Genomic DNA, 19,464 nt, shown 5'->3' with positions numbered 1-19,464 from the left:
TTGATGAGGAGCTAGCACAAAGTCTGGTCTCAAACACCGAACCCAACGCCAAGCAATGGCTCTTCACCTTCATGCAATCGCTACCGCATGATTAGTTTGTATTGCTCGCAGTCACACTCTGGGCGATCTGGACAGCGCGGCGCAAGGCTATTCATGAAGGATTTTTCCAATCACCTCAAGCAACCAACTCCTTTGTCAGGCGCTTCATAGATGAACTCAACATGATTAATGTGAGAAGCCCTACGACGAGGGGAGGAGCTCAAGCTACGGGCCAGACTCAGGCTGCACGCCCCAAAGCTCCCCGGGTGGCTATGCCAAGATCCATGTACATGCTGGAGTAAGAGCAAGGAAGGGCGGATCAGCAGCAGAAGTTTGTCGGGACAGGCAAGGCAATTTCCTAGGCAGCTCCGCTTTGGTGGTAGCTGGCCTAGAGGATCCCGCAATACTCGAGACTATCACTTGCAGAGAGGCTTTGGCGCTAGCGGAAGATCTCAACCTGCATAATTTCGTCGTCGCATCTGATTCCAAGCAAACAGTGGCTGATATTTCATGCGAAGGCAGAGGCAAGAGTGGTTCTATTGTCCAGGAGATCAATATTAGAGCAACTTTATCTCAGTGTAAATTTTCTTTTGAAGGTCGTGCTGCTAATGTCGAAGCACATAGATTAGCCAAATATTCGCTTAGTCTCGGTCCGGGGCGCCACCTCTGGTCAGGCCAACCCCATGATCCGAGTTGTATCCCACCCATTGTGGACTTCGATGAATAAAATTTGGCTTTCCCCTAAAAAAACTAATAATATGTCTCAAAAATCCAATAATGGAATTGAGAAAATAAAAAGGAGGAGAATGTAAAAAGGTTGGACAAAGAAAATAAAAAAGACAAAATTGAGAGATATCAAATCCGTCGACCAAAACTGGGCCGGTCTCTTGCCTGGCGGGCTAGCACTTCCTCTTGCCCGGCCCACTGGACGGCGACGGCCTCACCCGTGATATCCTCCTCCGCCCCCTTCCTCTCCACGTCCGTCAGAGCGCTGGCGCCGCCTCGTCCCCAATGCCGCCGCCCGCCCGCTCCCATGCGCACCACCACAAGCCCCGGCTACTCGGCTCCTTCTGCCGCAACGGCCAGATCGGCTCACTTCCACACTGGGTAGGTTAGGCCCGGCCGCAGCAAAGGTCGCGAGACAAAAGAAGTTAGCTCTGTCGCCGTTGAGTTGCTGAGCTCTTACCATTATTCAGAGATCACGAGGACAAGTGAGCTTTAACTCGTGATCTCTGAATAATGGTAAGAGCTTTTCATGTCACTGGTCTGTTATTGTTTACATTGTATCCTCCCAGGACGCTTTTCGTTTCTAAGCAAATTTATGGCATCGAGTTGACCTGATGCATAAATCTATGGTGTGCAAAACACATTTGTGCGCGTTCGACAATGATTAGGCTCAGTTCACTACAGTAGTTATAAATCACCCCCTTTCACAATCTGCTGAACTGAAGCTACGGCTGAGAAAAACTAGCAACGAGTTGGCTATGATGAACGTTCACCGCACCTTATATCAGAAAATGCTGAACACTTCATACCTGTGCATAGATGTTCACAAGAACTAAGATGGTCCTTCTGAAAGATTCTCTCGAATGAAATTCAGAAAGATTCTGCTATCAATCACCGAGACTGATTCAAACGCAAGGTCGCAACCATAATAAGAAATCAACAAAGTCGCATACACAAATGATAGAATGTTTAAGGCTCTCTTATGATGGGCCACAACGAACAATCATCCCAATTTAAATAGGTTTGCCACGAATTGCTTAAATAAAATTCTGAGAACATGTTTTGAACTACATGATGCTTCTCAACTCGCGATGATTTACAAAGCACAACAGTTTGGTTTACTTTCAATTTGAGTGAATTACTGTCTCAAGGATTATCCTGGGTGCCTTGGCTTTGGTCTTCTTCGCTGCATTCTCCATCTCGCCTGCTATCTTCTTTGTCACAGCTTGGCGGGTTTTGTCGTCTAATGTCAAATGCACCTCTTTGAGTTTTTCAAGGTTCTCTACGCCAAAAAGGCCCTCCAGCAGGTTAAACCGCAGCTCAAGCCTTTCCAGCTCCGGCATGGCTTTTTTTGGAAAGCTGAGCAATGGCAACAGAGGAGCAGAGAAACGAAGAAGCTTGAGACTCTTGAATCCTGCTTCCGGAACTTTGATCTGCCCACGGGAGTGCAGCTTGTTTTCTGAAAGAATGGTCAAGGTTTCTGCATCATAATTCTGTGCAGTAAATGAAAAGGTGAGAGAAAACAATTCCTCCAGATCGCTAAGTTGCCTCAAATTATCCGTCCGGAGAGCTGTTATTGGCAGGGTTAACTTGTTGAGAGCACTGAGTTGTCTGATCCATCTGGGAAGCTTAACCATCTTGCCGGATAACTCAAGGGCAATAAGGAATATTGGGGGTGATGAAAGATCATCCAGTGAATTGATAAACTTGGATGACTCATCACCAATTATGAGCGTGTGTAGAGAGTAGCCACCAAGATATTCGATAGAGGATCTTAATTCTTCGAAACTCGAATCATCCCCCATGGTTACCAGCTTGTAGATAGCAAGCTTCCTCAGCTCGGTCAAATGATGCAAATCCACTGATCCTGCAGTGATCTCAATCCCTGACAGTATGCGAAGGCCCTTCATTTTCTTCTTCTTATTCAGCTCTCCAGGAAGCTTAAGTGCCTTCCGTGTTCTTTTATTCCCACCAAGTATGTTGACCAGCTGTTCAAGCTGGCACACTTCTTTAGGCAACTCAAGAACATTCGTCTCCCTTATGTCCAGAGTCTCTAAGTTCACGAGCTTCCCGATCCGATCAGGAAGACTTTTTATATCTGTTGCTCGGAGGCTGAGATATTTGAGGAGAAGCATTTTGCATATCTCCGTTGTGTGATGCTGTTTAAAACCCATGCAGCCTTCAAGATCAAGGACCTGCACAATTCCAAACTTGAATGAATGGGACGACAACTGGTTGTTCAAGCTCCCAAACATGGTAAGTGAACGGACATGAGACAAGTTCATCTTCTCTATATCCTTTGCACGCTTGGAATCAGTGCCTTGAAGGGACAGCCGGCGGACCTTGCTGCTTGGTGGCGGCATAAGCCAGTTACCACCAACAACAGTGATGAAGTTCTCTTCACTTGCCTTTGCTACAATGTGCTCAAGGACCATGTCGTGAACTATGCAGTACTTCACCTTTCCATTGCTGCTGTGATCCACTGGAAGGATGATTTTCCTCCTGATGAGATGATTGAAATATGTCTCCGCAACATCCTCCACAGTCAGCCCCTGCTTCTCACTGACAAAGCCTTCAGCGATCCATCGCCGTGTCAAACGTTTCCTGCTGATTCTGTGGCCTTTTGAGAATATGCTCAAATACAGCGAACAAGTCTTGATTTCAGCAGGCATGTCATTGTAGCAATGGCTAACGATCTTTCCCACTTCCTCCTGGGTACGTTTCTTACCACCATCTTTACCTTTAACTTTCCCTAGCTCTGGAAATAGAGATTTGCAGTCCTTCAACCATTCGTCCTTTGATTTGTTTGGGTTGCAGGCCACATGACCAGCCATGGTAACTATGGCCAGTGGCAACCCCCCGCACATACTCCATACTTCCATCGGAACTGTTCCTTGGGATTCAGAGATGGCTTGGTCAGGTAACACTTCAGGTGTGTTTCCATCAACTACACCAACATTATGATCAAGAATACCTTCTTCTCTTTTGGATCTTGTAGCATTATCTTTGCTTCCTTTGGATCCAGAGACGGCTTGGGTAGGCAACAGTGCAGGTTTGTTGGCATCATTGGACCTAACATTATTAACAGGATCACCAGCTTCTCTCTCAGGTGTGGGAGCACCTTCTCTTCCTCTGGATTCATGGAGAGCCTGCTCAAACAACTTCTTGGATTCACTGTCAATAAGAGCATCAACTTGACAAACTTTGCTACCTTCTCCTCTGCGCATTTTAGCAACAGCATGAAACCGTGTAGTAACTATTATTTTGCCTCGTTTGTTCCTTTGAGGAAGTGATTTTCTAATTTGATCCCATGTTGCTGCAGACCATACGTCGTCAATTAAGAGCAAGTAACTGCCAAGGAATGAAATTAAAAGTGGGGGCAGAAAGTGAGTAGCCGGCAATAACAATAACTTCTTTCCTTATCGGAATAATAACTGAATCCATACAAAATGATTATACTAGACAAATCTAAGATAACATTTTCCGGACGGAGGGAGTAGATCTTTATGCAGGAACTCGATTATGGCCCTATCGGCTATGGACCTATGGGCACCATTGTTCAGAAAAAAGCAATGAAGAATTGATGTGCAATTCATACCTGTCTTCCCCGAAATGCTTCTGAAGTTCCTCCTTGAGCTGATCTTGCTTCCCACGCTCAGTTGTTTGCACTGACCTGCCAAAGTTGCGGAGCCTGGCCACGACGGCTGAGGCACCTTGCCCGATGTGCCGGGGCACGGCTTTTACCGCTGCCGCGAGACTGTTCTCCGGCAAGCTGCCGTGCTGCTGGTGGCTGTCGATCTGCAGCGGCATGACCTGACTCTTTATGTTCCTGAGGACGGCCTCCACGTCGGAGCTCTGGGACACGGAGACCGTCGCACGGTGGGAGAAATTTTCCCCAAATTTCCTGTACAGGGCGGTGGCGATGGTGGTCTTCCCCACCCCTCCGAACCCGACGATGTACAGCACGCCGCCGCTGTTCTCGTCGGTGACCCACCTTTCGAGCTCCTCCATGTGCTTCTCAACCCCCACGGGTTCCTTCACGGTGACGATCTGAAGGCTCGCGTCCTGGTTTTCGGCGGCGTCGAATCCGGCGGTAGGGGTGCTTCCGCTTCCGACTCTCTGCGGGTTGTCGACGCCGTACCGCAGCCGCCGCTCGCCGATCTGTTGTGCCCGCACCTTGAGGACGGAGATCCTGACGGCGACGTCGCGGCGAGGCCGCCCGGTGAGGACCTCGTGGACGCCGTTGACGAGGAAGTAGCAGCACCTGTCGGCGCGGATGCCGTGGAGGCGGTGGCCGGAGTCGTCGATGCAGTCCTCCACGTCGTACGTGACGTCACGGATCTGCTTCATCCAGTCCTTCATCAGGTCGTCGCTGTCGTGGCTTCCGGCGACGGTGCGGAGGAAGGACTGCATTGTGGCTAGTTCGTCGTTGATGTACTGGAGGTCGCTGTTGACGCCCCTAATCAAGGTGTACTCCTGGGCAAGGAGGCCACCCAGCTTACCCAGGAGAGACTTCATCGTCGCCGCCGAAGCGCCGACCACCAGCTCCATGGCTGTGTTTCTTTGATCCTGTGTTCCACACCAGGAAGATCTATGTGTGCAAATAGAAGAATGATGGTTTTGTTAGTATGGAGGAGGAGCGCTAAATTGTTGAACGCGTCGGCACTCGGCACCAACCAGATCTAGTATACGAGTAGAAAGGGGATAAGAAAGCAAGGTCTGCGAGCTGAAAGAGCTCTGAAAATGGGAACTAATTTTTCTTTCTTCACCACCCACCCAGAGGAAGCGACCCGGATGAGACCACAAACAGGGGCCGTGATTGCTAGCCTGCGCTACTCTGGAGATTTTTTTTTTTTTTTGAGACAACCCGCTACTCTACAGATAAGACCATCTCAACTCCGCCCTTGATGATGAAGGAGGACGCGAAGCTCAACCTACTCCGGACTAACATTGCCGCGAAGAAGGGGAACACCGACCTGGCGTTCTTGATGGGGGCGGACATGTCGACGATGAACGAGCAGGCCAAGGCGTGGCGCCTGGCAGAGCGCGGCCTCATGTTGAACCAGATGCCGTCGACCACCGCGCCTACGTCCACGCTGACCACAACGCCGGCGCCTAGCCCGAGCGATGAAGCCACGCCGACGCCGAGCACAGAAGCCACGCCGACGCTGACTAGCCCGAGCACAGATGCCACGTCGACGCCGAGCACGCCGACAGCGGCCAATCCCACGTCGGAGGAGCCCGTCGTTTGATGCATTCCTTTGTCTACGTGTCCTTCCTTTTGAACGCCGAACTTTCGTGTATGTTTGATCGCCGAATTGTGGCATGGTGATCGCCGAACTGTGGCAGATCGCCGATGATCGCCGAACTTGTGACGTTTTCTGGCAGCGGAAAAAACAAGTTTGAATTTATGTGCGTCTTGGGGCCAAAACCTGGGGACACGGCTGGGAACTGGATCGCCCCCAGAGCGAAAAAACCGTCGGCGCATAGGCCAAGACGCAATCGCCGGGTGCGCTGGGTGGCCGAACGAGTGGAGATGCTCTAAGTCCACTCTAGCGCTAAAGCAACTCCAAACGCCGTGCATCGAATCGCTGTATGGGTGTGTTTGGTATGGTGCAGGTGTGTTTGATAGGGTGCATGATTTAAAAATTTTATACGGAACCCACTTTTGACTGTTTCGTATAGTGTAGAGGGTGCATGATTTAAAGTTTCATATAGAACCCATTTTTGCCTGTTTCGTAGAGTGTAGAGGGTTCGTGATTTAAAAGTTCCATAAAACCCACTTTTGATTATTTCGTAGTGTAGAGGGTGCATGATTTCAAAGTTTCATATAGAACCCACTTTTGACTGTTTGGTATAGTGTAGAGTGTATGAGCTCACCTAGACTATGCCCATCTAATGCAAAAATGCCTCAGTCATGCTCAGATAGGGTGCATGGAAGCACCCATGCTCGTCCCGACCCTCAAAAAATGTTTAGAATTTAAAAAAAAATTAAATTATAAAAAATGTTCAGAATTTTAAATTTTGTTTAAATTCTCAAAAATTATTATAATTTTACTTTTTTTTTAAGTTCATAAAATGTTTAGAATTTCAAGCTTTGTTTAAATACTCAAAAAATGTTCAAAATTTCAAATTTTGTTTGCATTTTCAAAATTGTTCAAATTTTCAAATTTTGTATAAATTTTCAAAATCAATAGAATACCAAAATGTTTTAAATTTTTAAAAAAAGATGTTCCGAATTTCAAGATGTGTTTACTTTTAAAAAATGATCAAATTTTCAAATTTTAGTTTAAAATTTTGAAAACTATTCAAAATTTATTTACATTTCCAAAAGCAACGGAATTCCAAAAGGTTGTCTATTTTTTTTTAAAGGGAACTCCAAAATGTCTTGAAATCTTTTTTCATGTTTTTCAAATTTTCTTCGCCATTCAAAAAAATATTCCGATTCGAAAACACATTCAGGCTGCCAAACAAGTCCTAGTTTAGTATGTCTCAGCACATACACTGCTACCAAGCAACAACAAATGATGTACTCGGCATGTCTTTCAAGAGGAACAACAATGCTATGGTGGGAACTGTTACTGAACACACCCTAAATGTTCAGAGCTAGGACATCTCCAATGCTGACCTTCACACCTCCCGCAACCTTCCAGACTGTGCGGTCCAAACATGTTTTGTCATTCAACGTGATCTTGTATCGGTCCGCTCGATAGTCCGGACACACTTTTTCCTGCAAACCAAAAACAAAGTGGGGGAGGGAGGGGGCGGGCTTTGCAGGGACCGCTGCCATGTCCGCGTCGAACCGCACTGGCCCAGAGCGACGCTACCTCTCACTAGCGCCAACATTGAAGCGGTGTGCTGACCGAGAGCGCCGTCCGCGCCGCGTCTGTTCAATGCCGGAGAGACATTTACTGTTGGGGGTATAACCCCACGATATAACCCGCCATGATGGGTCAGGTCATTCAAGTGGCGATTTACGTTCAAGGCTCAAGACGGGCTATGACGTTTCAAGATCTCAAGACCTGTGGGGCAGTTCATAGAGTGAGCCGGCTCGAGGCCAGTACTTGAAGATGGTGGCTTATGGCCGAGAAGTACAAGTCGGCGCATGGACTTTCCTTACTTAGAGAACAATACAAGTAGGAAACATACTAGGTCACGGATCGTAATACGACCCGGACTCTATTGTAAGCCCAGGGCCTCCGCCTGTATATAAAGGGGAGCCCCTGAGGCGGAAAGACCAAGTTACAATCTCTCGAGTACTAGGCTAGCGAATACGCGCCCTTGTAATCGAGATCATCATCATCAATATCAATCAAGCAGGAATAGGCTTTTACCTCCATCGTAAGGGGCCGAACCTGGGTAAATCCTTGTCTCTCGATTCCGATCAACCCCGTTCAAGAAATCACCTAGCGGCCATGGCCTCACGACTAAGTCCTTCCACGAGGACATATGTCGTGACAAAACCACGACAGTTGGCGCCCACCATGGGGCTGTCGCTCGGTGGTGTCGAGTTCTTGGAGGGAGCTCTCCCATGGATCGAGGGATACGCGATCGGCCGCATGATCAAGACTCGTCGCGGCAAGCTCTACATCGACGAATCAGGCTGGGGCCCCGAGGCCGACTCAATCGAGTACGGGTACCAGGTCCCCTTTGGCAAAATCCACGTCTTCATCGGCAAGATCGACGAATGAGGACCCGAGCCGAACACCTGCACTGACATCGTTGAGCCGGCTCGGGCATGCAACCCGCCCGGGCTCAAGCCGGTCGGAACCACGTCTTCGTCAGTTTCACCCAGGGGGTCGATCTTGCGGATAAATTAGCATCCGAGGTCTACTCCGACGACGAGTCATCGATCGGGGAGACAGAGTCAATTCACCCTTTGTACGATGGCAGGCTTGGGGGCTGCTCCGGTGATGAGTCGGCCCCGTACGATCATGAGTCGCCTCGTTGGACTGCCGTCTATATGGCGGGAACGGCCCCGACTCTTAACTCAACCACATCAAGAACTGGAGGAGGTGTTGGTGCGTCGACGACCGACCCAAATGCAGCTGGCCCTGTCAAGCCGCCAACTCAAGTTCTATCAGCGTTGGTCGCCTCGTTGACGACTCTTCTTGAATTGCCCTTGACAGCAGAGAATCAGGAAGAGCGCAATGCCGAGGTAGCTAAAATCCGTGAACAGATGGGTAAAGCTCAGGAGGACATCAACGCTGAGAGTACTCGCATGGCGCAGTTACAAACCCATATTCAATAAGAGACGGGGGGCTGAGGACAGAGGCCTGGTGCCTGGGTCTCTTCAACACGCCTGCGCCAGGCGCTGGGCCGAGAACCCCTGCAACACCGGTTATACCCCAATTGAACCGGGTCATGCTGCAGAATGGTAACGGCGGGCCATCTCCGAACCAGCCAGCCCCAAACCTGCCGCCCATCCGGACGACTCCCGATCGCTTCGTGACGCCGACGGGTCACTTCTCCAACCCTGTTGATAACCTAGTGGCAGCGGCTACCAATCTTGTCGCGCTTCCGATCACGGGCGCTACCCCTATGGAGAGGGAGGCTTTGCATGCCATTGAGTTGTTAAAAACTGCGGTCGCTCAGCAGGCGAATTACTCTTACAGTCGAGAACACCTCCACTCCACCCCACATCCAAGTCGGAGCAGGAGCCGTCATGCTGAGTCGTCGGACGTTTCGAGCAACGCCCGACGGATACGCGAACAATAGCGTGACCCGCCCCGGCAAGGGGCTGTGGATGCCCAGGAGATCGTCGACTCAGCCCGGGCACGACGGGAGGCAGAGGCTGCCAATGCGGCGACTCATCAGTCACCTCCTATGAACCCCTTGTAGGGATGGCAATGGGTACCCATTACACACATACCCTGCAAGTAAAAACCCTATTAGGGTAAGGTTATGGGATAAAACATTATCCATGGGTATATAAATAGGGAAATGTTAAACCCATCGGGTAGAGCGGGTACGGGTATGGGATCATATAACCCATACCCACATACCCATGTACCCATATATAATCTATATGAACTCAAAATTATCTCTACACTTTGTGATGAATTTGTTAGCTCAAAATATATGACTATGTGATGATGTTTTGATGTGTTGTTGTTTATGAGAAAGTGATGTTGTTTATTAAATATGTTGGTGTTTATGATGTCTTGTTGTTTAAAAGTGTGTGTTGTTGTTATAATCTATTGTTGTTTATAGATTATAATTATATGTTGTTTTTTATGACTATGAGTTGTTCAAACTGATGCTTTGCAAACATGGGTAATTTAACCCACGGGTATCCATCTACCCTGTCGGGTAACGGGCATGGGAAAATATTGTAGCCATTGGCAGGTATGGGTAAGGGTGATGGGTAAGCTTAGAGGGGGCGGGTAAGGGTATGGGGTGGCTCCACCCGTACCCAAACCCTGCGGGTGCCATCCCTACCCCCTTGGCTTCGCAAGGTGCTGGGTCAAGCACCCGAACTATCGGGATCCCGTGCTTGGTGCCAGCTCTGCGCAACGAGCATATGCCCAAGGATTTCAAGGGCCCTCGGAAGGTTTCCAACTACACGCCTGACCTTAAGCCGGCAACTTGGATCGAGAGTTATGAAATCGCCATGGACATGCTGGATGTCAACGACGTGGCCTGCGTCAAGTATTTGACCATGATGCTGGAAGGGTTGGCTCGTACCTGGATGAAGAACTTGCCACCTAACTCCATCAATACTTGGGCAGAGGTGAAGGTGCATTTCTTCAAGCACTTCCAGGGAACTTGCAAGCGCCATATGACTATTGTTGATCTGCAGCACTGTGTCTAGCGCGAGGGGGAGTCAGCTCATCATTGGTCTCGCCGGGTCGTGGACATCATCCACTCCTCGGATGGCATATTGGCAGCTCAAGCCGTTTTGATCCTGGAGAAAACTGACATTTTGACCCTCTCATTCAGAAGCTCGGTCGACTCAAGCGGACGGTTACTGTTGGGGATATAACCCCGAGGTGTGATCCGCCCGAAGGGGGCCGGGTTACACCGTTGGCGACTCAACAAGGAAGGCCCAAGTAAGTCCAAGGAGACAAGCGAGAAGATGGCGGTTCAAGAGGCGGGCTTGATGGTGGCCCAAGACCCGGACGTGTAAACCGCCATATGTTGACTTGTCTGATAAGGCAAGATGATTAGAAACCGAGCTGGTCATGTTGTGTGAGCCGGTTCAGACTCTTGTAAGTCGCCAGGCCTCGACCTGTGTATATAAAGGCGAGACCCGGCGGTGGGTTAACCCAAGAAACGATTGATCGAGAGCTAGGTCAAGTGTATTCACTCCCTTGTAATCAAAACTCAAGCAATACAACTAGAAGCAGGATGTAGGCTTTTACCTCATTGTGATGGCTCCACTCCTAAGTCCTTTCACTAGGGCATCTGCCGTGACAAAACCACGACAGTTGGCGCCCACCATGGGGCCAGAGCACGATGGTTTCGAGTTCTTAAAGGGAAATTTCTCAGGGATCGAAGGGTACGCCGTGGGTCGGATGACTAAGAGTCGCCGCGGCAAGATCTACATCGACGACGCTGGCTGGGGCCACGAGGCCGACTCAATCAAGTACGGGTACGGGTCCCCTTTGGCGGAATTCATGTCTTCATCGGCAAAATCGGCGAGTCGGAGCCTGAGCCGGACACCTGCACCAACGTCATCGAGATGGCTCGGCGTGCACGACCCGCCAAGGTTCAAACCGGTCGGAAGCATGCCTTTGTTGGCTATGTTCATGGGGCGGATCTTGAGGAAGGATCTGTGTCTGGTGAAGAGACGGCCATCTATTCAGGAGATGAGTCCTCAAATGGAGAGACCGAGTCAATCTATCAACTTCAGAATGGCGGGCTTGTGGGCTATTCCGATGGTGACAGCATTCCGGACCCCTATGAGCCCCCGATCAGGGCTGCTATTTTTATGGCTGGCACACAACCAATGTTGAATTCTTCAACTGCCGTGGCCATGACATCCGGCTCAACTGTCGCCGCGACAGCCGGCGCAAGCGGCTCTACGCGGCCGCCGGCTCAAGTTTTATCTGAGCTCTTGGATGCCTTAGCGACTCTGTTAGCTGTACTGGAGCTTCGGCATGCCTCGTCGCTTCCTTTTCAGAGATCATTCCAAATTCTTCAATAAACCTAGTGATAAAGGAGTATGTCCCATGAGGACTTTGAAATATGCCTTCGTGGATTGCCTTCTGACGAGCTGCCCAGATCACCCATAATGTAATAGAGAGTTTCACAAACATGTCATGTGAAAGCATCTCCATAAGTGTGAACAACCATTTTTTGGCATTGGGCTCAGTGGTTGATATCAATTGTTGTGCCATCTCATCATTGACCAGAGCCCAGGTGCAATGTGACATAGTACACTTCACAAGTGAGTGTCTCCAGGAATCTGGCGCTCCACAAATACCACATGCCGGTAAGTCTGTCATATGCCTATGGGCCCTTATGTCGTTCGTGGGTATCGAGTGTTTGGACAGATGCCACAAAAACATTCTGACCTTTCCTGGTACAGGTGAACGCCTTGGCTAGCTCCAACTGGATCGATTAGATTTATTGTCTCTTGCCCGCAAAGAAAAAAAATTGATTGTCTCTTGATAGAATCGCACGGCCTTCGCTGCCTACCTTTCAGTCCGGCCGAGCATCAGTTCTTATTTTTATTTTTATTTTTGCGGGGAGCATCAGTTCTTCAGCCCCGCGTGGTTGGCTGCCGTCGCTCCCAGGCTACCGGGCCCTGTGCGTGATGTTCGCCTGCTCGCGTGCGTGGTGTATAGCTGCCGGTATGCGTCGTATACTACAGTACTTATTTCAAGGATTTAGTACACGCATCGTACTAGTTCTAACATCAGTTAGTTAGAAGAATGAGTAGTATGTGTAATACTTTGGAATGTGCGTCCAGCCTCGAAGGCGTCGCGGCTGTAGATAACAGCACTGTGGTATGTCCATGGCCTCACTCGCGCTCAGACGTCGCTGTGCTATGTGACTACCGCTAGCCCATCTTAAATGGTGACTGCCGCACACCGCAGGCGATGCCGGCGCCGTGCCCGTGGAGCCATGTCCGCATGGACGCCCAAGGCCGAACCCGCCTCACATCCACACTCGCATCGTGGCGAGGTAACCAAAATATGGTATACGGTACTGTACTTATTCGCAAAAAAAGTTACCAAAATATGGCATGGACGCCCAAGGCTGAACCAGTTTATCAAAGGAACAAAATATTCGAGCATACATATGCATGCACAACATCCATTAAACATTTCTAAAACATGGATGAACTGATTGTTTTTTTACACAATGCATTATGGGCAAAATGGTATTTTCGTCTCACACTTAACACCGTTAGTACCTAAAATGGATGGAAGTGTCATATAAGGAACAAAATTTACTTTAGGTGTCAAATAGGGATTTTTTTTTATTTTGGGCCAAATAGGGAAGCAAAATTTAAGAAAGGGCTAAATAAGAAATTCTCTCTTACTTGTAGCGCTTGCATTTTTCCAGCGCTACTACTGATGTCCTACCTATAAGCATTTCTCTAGTAGTGTTGGCAGACAACCGACGAGCCAACCCATCACAGCGCGCGTACATAGGCGGCGTGTGTGTCGTATTTTCTAAAAAGACTATTTTACCCTTTGTTACAGGGCCGGCCCTGTGTTTCCGGAGGCCCTAGGCGAACTCGACGACATGGGCCCCTACGTCCTGTACATAAACATATATAACTTACTAACAGTAACTTTCAATCACACATCTTTAGTTTTAAATTTGTCTATAATAACCAAATTCGAACTGACTCCATCCACAACGATAATACTAAAAAGATAGAAAAATAAAACTAACGTGACATTATTACCTCAAATAAGAACCAAATTTGACTGACTCCATCGAGAACAATAATACTTCAATGCTTCAGAAAAAGTTTCTTCGGCTGTTTCATGCTTTGGATTAGTTTCCTACCCTTGTTCTTCACTGGCACCAACATTGCTTGAAGATGTAAATTACTTATTCAAAGAACCCTTCAGTGGTTGAATTTTCAAATCACTTTGTTTCTTTTTCCTCCTTTTTTCAGCACCCGACAACTGCTTCTTAGGCATACTGAAAACCTGAAATTGGAGGATGGATCATGGTTCATGGATGAATAGTTGAAAACGCACACACTAAATAAAGAATAAAATAAACTATTGAAATTGTCAAATTGGGGTTTGGGGGAATGGATTAGGATCCATAGCGTGTTTGGTTCGGGGGAATTAGAGATGGGGAATGGGAGTTGAGGAGTAAGGAGATTAAAAGTCCACTGTTTGATTAGAGGGAATGGGAGTTTAAGTGGGAAGGGGAATGGGAGTTGAGGAAGCCAATTCCCACCTATTTCTTGCCAGGGGTACCTTGTTAATTCATGAGCAGAGTTTTATTCCACGCTAATTTCCACCATATACCAAACAAAGAAATGGGAGTAAAGTTCTACTTCTCATGACTAATTCCTTCAAAACATCCTTGTGCAAACTCCCATTCCCCTATCCAAGTGTTTACCAAACAGGCTAAGAAATGTTTTCAAGAAGGATACCTGCTACTGTAGCGCTCACGCCCGGCCTGAGGTGCGTACAGCGTACTGACTTGCTGTCTTGCCGGATGGCCGGGCTGCCGTCACTAGTAGAAAAAGAGGCTTCCATACGCCCCCATTAGTCCCCAAAACAATCGAACCACGACAAAAGGGGTCTTTAGTCGCGGTTCGGGAGGAGACCCGCGACCAACTATCTGGGCCCAGCGCGCTCGGTCGACAGCTGGCGGACGGGAGGGGCTTTAGTCCCGGTTGGCCTGGCCAACCGGGACTAAAGGTCCCCGAAGGCCTTTAGTCGCGGTTGGCCAGGCCAACCGGGACTAAAGGCCCATCCAGCTGGCGGACGGGAGGGGCTTTAGTCGCGGTTGGCCTGGACAACCGGGACTAAAGGTCCCCGAAGGCCTTTAGTCGCGGTTGGCCAGGCCAACCGGGACTAAAGGCCCATCCCTATATATAGGACTCAGCTCACTTCACTTCACTCAACTCACTTCACAATTTTCAGAAGGGGGTGGTGGGTTTGCTTTTGGTTCCTCCTATGCACACAAGGTGTTCGATGAAATGCCCGAGAGCCTGAAACAAACATGATATGAAGTGTCCGAGCCACACTTGAGCTTTCTCATTTATTTTTCCTCCGCGATCGCGGTTAGCAACTTGAACCTTTCATGTGTCATTGATAAAATATGCATGTGTGTAGTTCATTGTTTAATTTGTATTATTTCTAGCTAGTTAGTTTAACAAATGCATGATGGTTAATTATATACTTTATATAATAATAATGCAGATGAATCGGCAATGGATGTACGGTCCCCGACTCTCCGGCGAGTTCACTACGGGTTTGAAAGATTTCCTCGTAGTGGCAAATGCGAACAAGCAGCAAGGTTTTATTATATGTCCATGTGCTGTCTGTAAGAATCAGAAGGGTTACTCCTCCTCAAGAGACGTTCACATGCACCTACTTCGGCACGGTTTCATGCGAAGCTATAATTGTTGGACCAAGCATGGAGAAAGAGGGGTTAGAATGGAAGAAGATGAAGAAGGGGATGATATCGATGACAACTATCATGATCATTTTGGTGATACTTTCATGGAGGATGATGCTGAAGGTGGGGAAGGGTTAGTGAAGGTGAAGAAGAGGCACATGATGAGCCCGCTGATGATCTTGGTCGGACCATTGCTGATGCACGGAGACGCTGCGAAACTGACAAGGATAGGGAGAATTTGGATCGCATGTTAGAGGATCACAAAAAGTCGTTGTATCCAGGATGCGATAATAGTCTGAAAAAGCTGGGCTGCACACTGGATTTGCTAAAATGGAAGGCACAGGAAGGTGTAGGTGACTCATCATTTGAAAATTTGCTGAAAATGTTGAAGAATATGTTTCCGAAGAATAACGAGTTGCCCGCTAGTACGTACGAAGCAAAGAAGGTTGTCTGCCCTCTAGGTTTAGAGGTTCTGAAGATACATGCATGCATTAACGACTGCATCCTCTACCGCGCTGAATACGAGAATTTGAATGAATGCCCTGTATGCACTGCATTGCGTTATAAGATCAGAGGCGATGACCCTGGTGACGATGTTGAGGGCGAGAAACCCAGGAAGAGGGTTCCCGCCAAGGTGATGTGGTATGCTCCTATAATACCACGGTCGAAACGTCTGTTCAGGAACAAAAAGCATGCCAAGTCGTTGCGATGGCACAAAGAGGACCGTAAGTCCGACGGGGAGTTGAGACACACCGCTGATGGAACGCAATGGAGAAAGATCGACAGAGTGTTCAAAGATTTTGCAGCTGACGCAAGGAACATAAGATTTGGTCTAAGTACTGATGGCATGAATCCTTTTGGCGAGCAGAGCTCCAGCCATAGCACCTGGCCCGTGACTCTATGCATCTACAACCTTCCTCCTTGGTTGTGCATGAAGCGGAAGTTCATTATGATGCCAGTGCTCATCCAAGGTCCGAAGCAACCCGGGAACGACATCGATGTGTACCTAAGGCCATTAGTTGATGAACTTTTACAGTTGTGGGCCAGACCTGGTGTACGTGTCTGGGATGAGCACAAAGGAGAGGAATTTGACCTACGAGCGTTGCTTTTTGTAACCATCAACGATTGGCCTGCTCTCAGTAACCTTTCGGGACAGACAAATAAGGGATACAATGCATGCACGCACTGCTTACATGAGACTAAAAGTGTACGTTTGGTTAATTGTAAGAAGAACGTGTACCTGGGTCATCGTCGATTTCTTCCCCGAAATCATAACGTAAAAAAGAAAGGCAAGCATTTCAACAGCAAGGCAGATCTCCGGCCGAAGCCTGCGGAACGTACTGGTGCTGAGATATTTGATATGGTCAAGGATTTGAAAGTCATCTTTGGGTCCTGGCGGACAATCAGTTCCGCGGGGAGTTGACGGGCACGCACCCATGTGGAAGAAGAAATCTATATTTTGGGAGCTAGAATATTGGAAAGTCCTAGATGTCCGCTCTGCAATCGACGTGATGCATGTTACGAAGAATATTTGCGTGAACCTGCTAAGCTTCTTGGGCGTGTATGGGAAGACAAATGATACAAAGGAAGCACGGCAGGACCAGCAACTTTTGAAAGACCCAGATGACCGGCATCCGGAATGGTTTCAAGGTCGTGCCAGCTACGCTCTTACCAAAGAAGAGAAGGTCATTTTTTTTGAATGCCTGAGCAGTATGAAGGTCCCGTCTGGCTTCTCGTCGAATATAAAGGGAATAATAAACATGGCGGAGAAAAAGTTCCAAAACCTGAAGTCTCACGACTGCCACGTGATTATGACGCAATTGCTTCCGATTGCTTTGAGGGGGCTCCTACCGGAAAATGTTCGAGTAGCCATTGTGAAGCTATGTGCATTCCTCAATGCAATCTCTCAGAAGGTAATCAATCCAGAAGATCTACCACGGTTACAGAACGATGTGGTCCAATGCCTTGTCAGTTTCGAGTTGGTGTTCCCACCATCCTTCTTCGATATTATGACGCACCTCCTGCTCCACCTAGTCGAAGAGATTTCCATTCTCGGTCCTGTATTTCTACACAATATGTTCCCCTTTGAGAGGTTCATGGGAGTATTAAAGAAATATGTTCGTAACCGTGCTAGGCCAGAAGGAAGCATCGTCAAGGGCTATGGAAATGAGGAGGTAATTGAGTTCTGTATTGACTATGTTCCTGACCTTAAGCCGATTGGTATTCCTCAATCGCGGCACGAGGGGAGACTAAGTGGAAAAGGCAAGATCGGAAGGGAATCCACGATATGTATGGACGGTCATTCTATGACTGAAGCACACCACACAGTTCTGCAAAATTCCAGCTTGGTGGCTCCGTACTTCGAGCAACACAAGAATATTTTACGCTCGGACAACCCGGGGAAGCCTGAATCCTGGATTAGAAAGGCCCACATGGAGACTTTCGGCAGTTGGTTGCGAAAACATTTAATGAATGACAATGATGTTGGAGATCAGCTGTACATGTTGGCCAAGAAACCATCTTCGACTATAACGATTTTCCAAGGGTACGAGATAAATGGGAATACATTTTACACCATCGCCCAAGATAAAAAGAGCACCAACCAAAACAGTGGTGTCCGCTTTGATGCAGCAACCGAGAATGGGCGAAAGGTCACATATTATGGTTACATAGAGGAGACATGGGAACTTGACTATGGACCCTCCTTTAAGGTCCCTTTGTTCCGGTGCCAATGGTTCAAGCTAACAGGAGGTGGGGTAAAGGTGGACGAGCAATACGGAATGACAATGGTGGATTTCAACAATCTTGGTTACCTTGACGAACCATTCGTCCTTGCCAAAGATGTCGCTCAGGTTTTTTATTTGAAGGACATGAGTAGCAAACCGAGGAAACGGAAAGATAAGAAAACGATCAGTACATCATGCGATGATCCAAAGCGCCACATTGTTCTTTCAGGGAAAAGAAACATCGTGGGAGTGGAGGACAAGACAGACATGTCAGAAGATTATAATATGTTTGGTGAAATTCCGCCCTTCAAAGTGAACACTGACCCAAGCATTAAGTTAAATGATGAGGATGCTCCATGGATACGGCACAATCGTAAGCAAGCAGGGACACAAGGGAAGAATTGATGTGTAATAATTTATTGTACCAAACTTTGTTGAATGGATCATGTGAATTAAAACGTACGATGGCGAATCCGGATGATTTGTATTTGGTCGATGAACTGAATGATGTATCAAACCTTTTGTCAAACCTTCAAGGGACCGATAAACTGATTTTTTGATATATTATTTGTATTTTTAAGATTTTAAAATGAATTAGTTTTATTTTTCTGATTTTTTTGATATATAATTGTATTTTTAAGATTTTAAAATGAATTAGTTTTATTTTTCTGATTTTTTGATATATTATTTGTATTTTCAAGATTTTAAAATGAATTAGTTTTATTTTTCTGATTTTTTTGATATATTATTTGTATTTTTAAGATTTTAAAATGAATTAGTTTTATTTTTCTGATTTTTTTGATATATAATTGTATTTTTAAGATTTTAAAATGAATTAGTTTTATTTTTCTGATTTTTTTTGATATATAATTGTATTTTTAAGATTTTAAAATGAATTAGTTTTATTTTTCCGATTTTTTTGATATATTATTTGTATTTTCAAGATTTTAAAATGAATTAGTTTTATTTTTTTGATTTTTTTGATATTTGTATTTGTAAGATTTTAAAATGAATTAGTTTTTTTTCTGATTTTTTTGATATATAATTGTATTTTTAAGATTTCAAAATGAATTAGTTTTATTTTTTTGATTTTTTGATATATTATTTGTATTTTCAAGATTTTAAAATGAATTAGTTTTATTTTTCTGATTTTTTTGATATATAATTGTATTTTTAAGATTTTAAAATGAATTAGTTTTATTTTATATGAAAAAGGATCTTTAGTCGCGGTTGGGCCTTTAGTCGCGGTCCGCCTCCCCAACCGGGACTAAAGCTCTGTCTATATATACAACACTTAGCAGTTTCCGCCACCTCCCATTCTCCTCTCGACGCCGAAGCCCTGCCCCGACGCCGAAGCCCTGCCCCGACGCCGATCGACGCCGACGCCGACGCCGACGCCCTGCCCCGACGCCGACGCCCTGCCCCC

General features: G+C 47.1%; 1 protein-coding gene across 2 annotated transcripts; it reads right to left on the bottom strand.

Moving 5' to 3' along the window:
• Positions 1-1,726: 1,726 nt before the first annotated feature.
• LOC109731753 (disease resistance protein Pik-2) lies at positions 1,727-5,577 on the bottom strand. Of its 2 annotated transcripts, XM_040401386.3 has the most exons (3): positions 5,443-5,540; positions 4,364-5,356; positions 1,727-4,116 (listed from the first exon to the last, which is right to left on the bottom strand). In XM_040401386.3, exons 2-3 carry the CDS (start codon positions 5,314-5,316, stop codon positions 1,890-1,892), a joined length of 3,180 nt encoding a protein of 1,059 aa, XP_040257320.1. In that variant the 5' UTR covers positions 5,317-5,356; positions 5,443-5,540; the 3' UTR covers positions 1,727-1,889. The 2 variants fall into 2 exon arrangements, with proteins under 2 accessions (XP_040257320.1, XP_073363829.1); XM_073507728.1 differs by having other exon boundaries at positions 4,364-5,577.
• Between the last annotated feature and the right edge of the window lie 13,887 nt (positions 5,578-19,464).

This window comes from Aegilops tauschii, chromosome 2, assembly GCF_002575655.3.
Source record: "Aegilops tauschii subsp. strangulata cultivar AL8/78 chromosome 2, Aet v6.0, whole genome shotgun sequence".
Taxonomy (NCBI): domain Eukaryota; kingdom Viridiplantae; phylum Streptophyta; class Magnoliopsida; order Poales; family Poaceae; genus Aegilops; species Aegilops tauschii.
The sequence above is the reverse complement of the archived record's forward strand: the minus strand, read 5'-3'. Positions and strand labels throughout refer to the sequence as shown.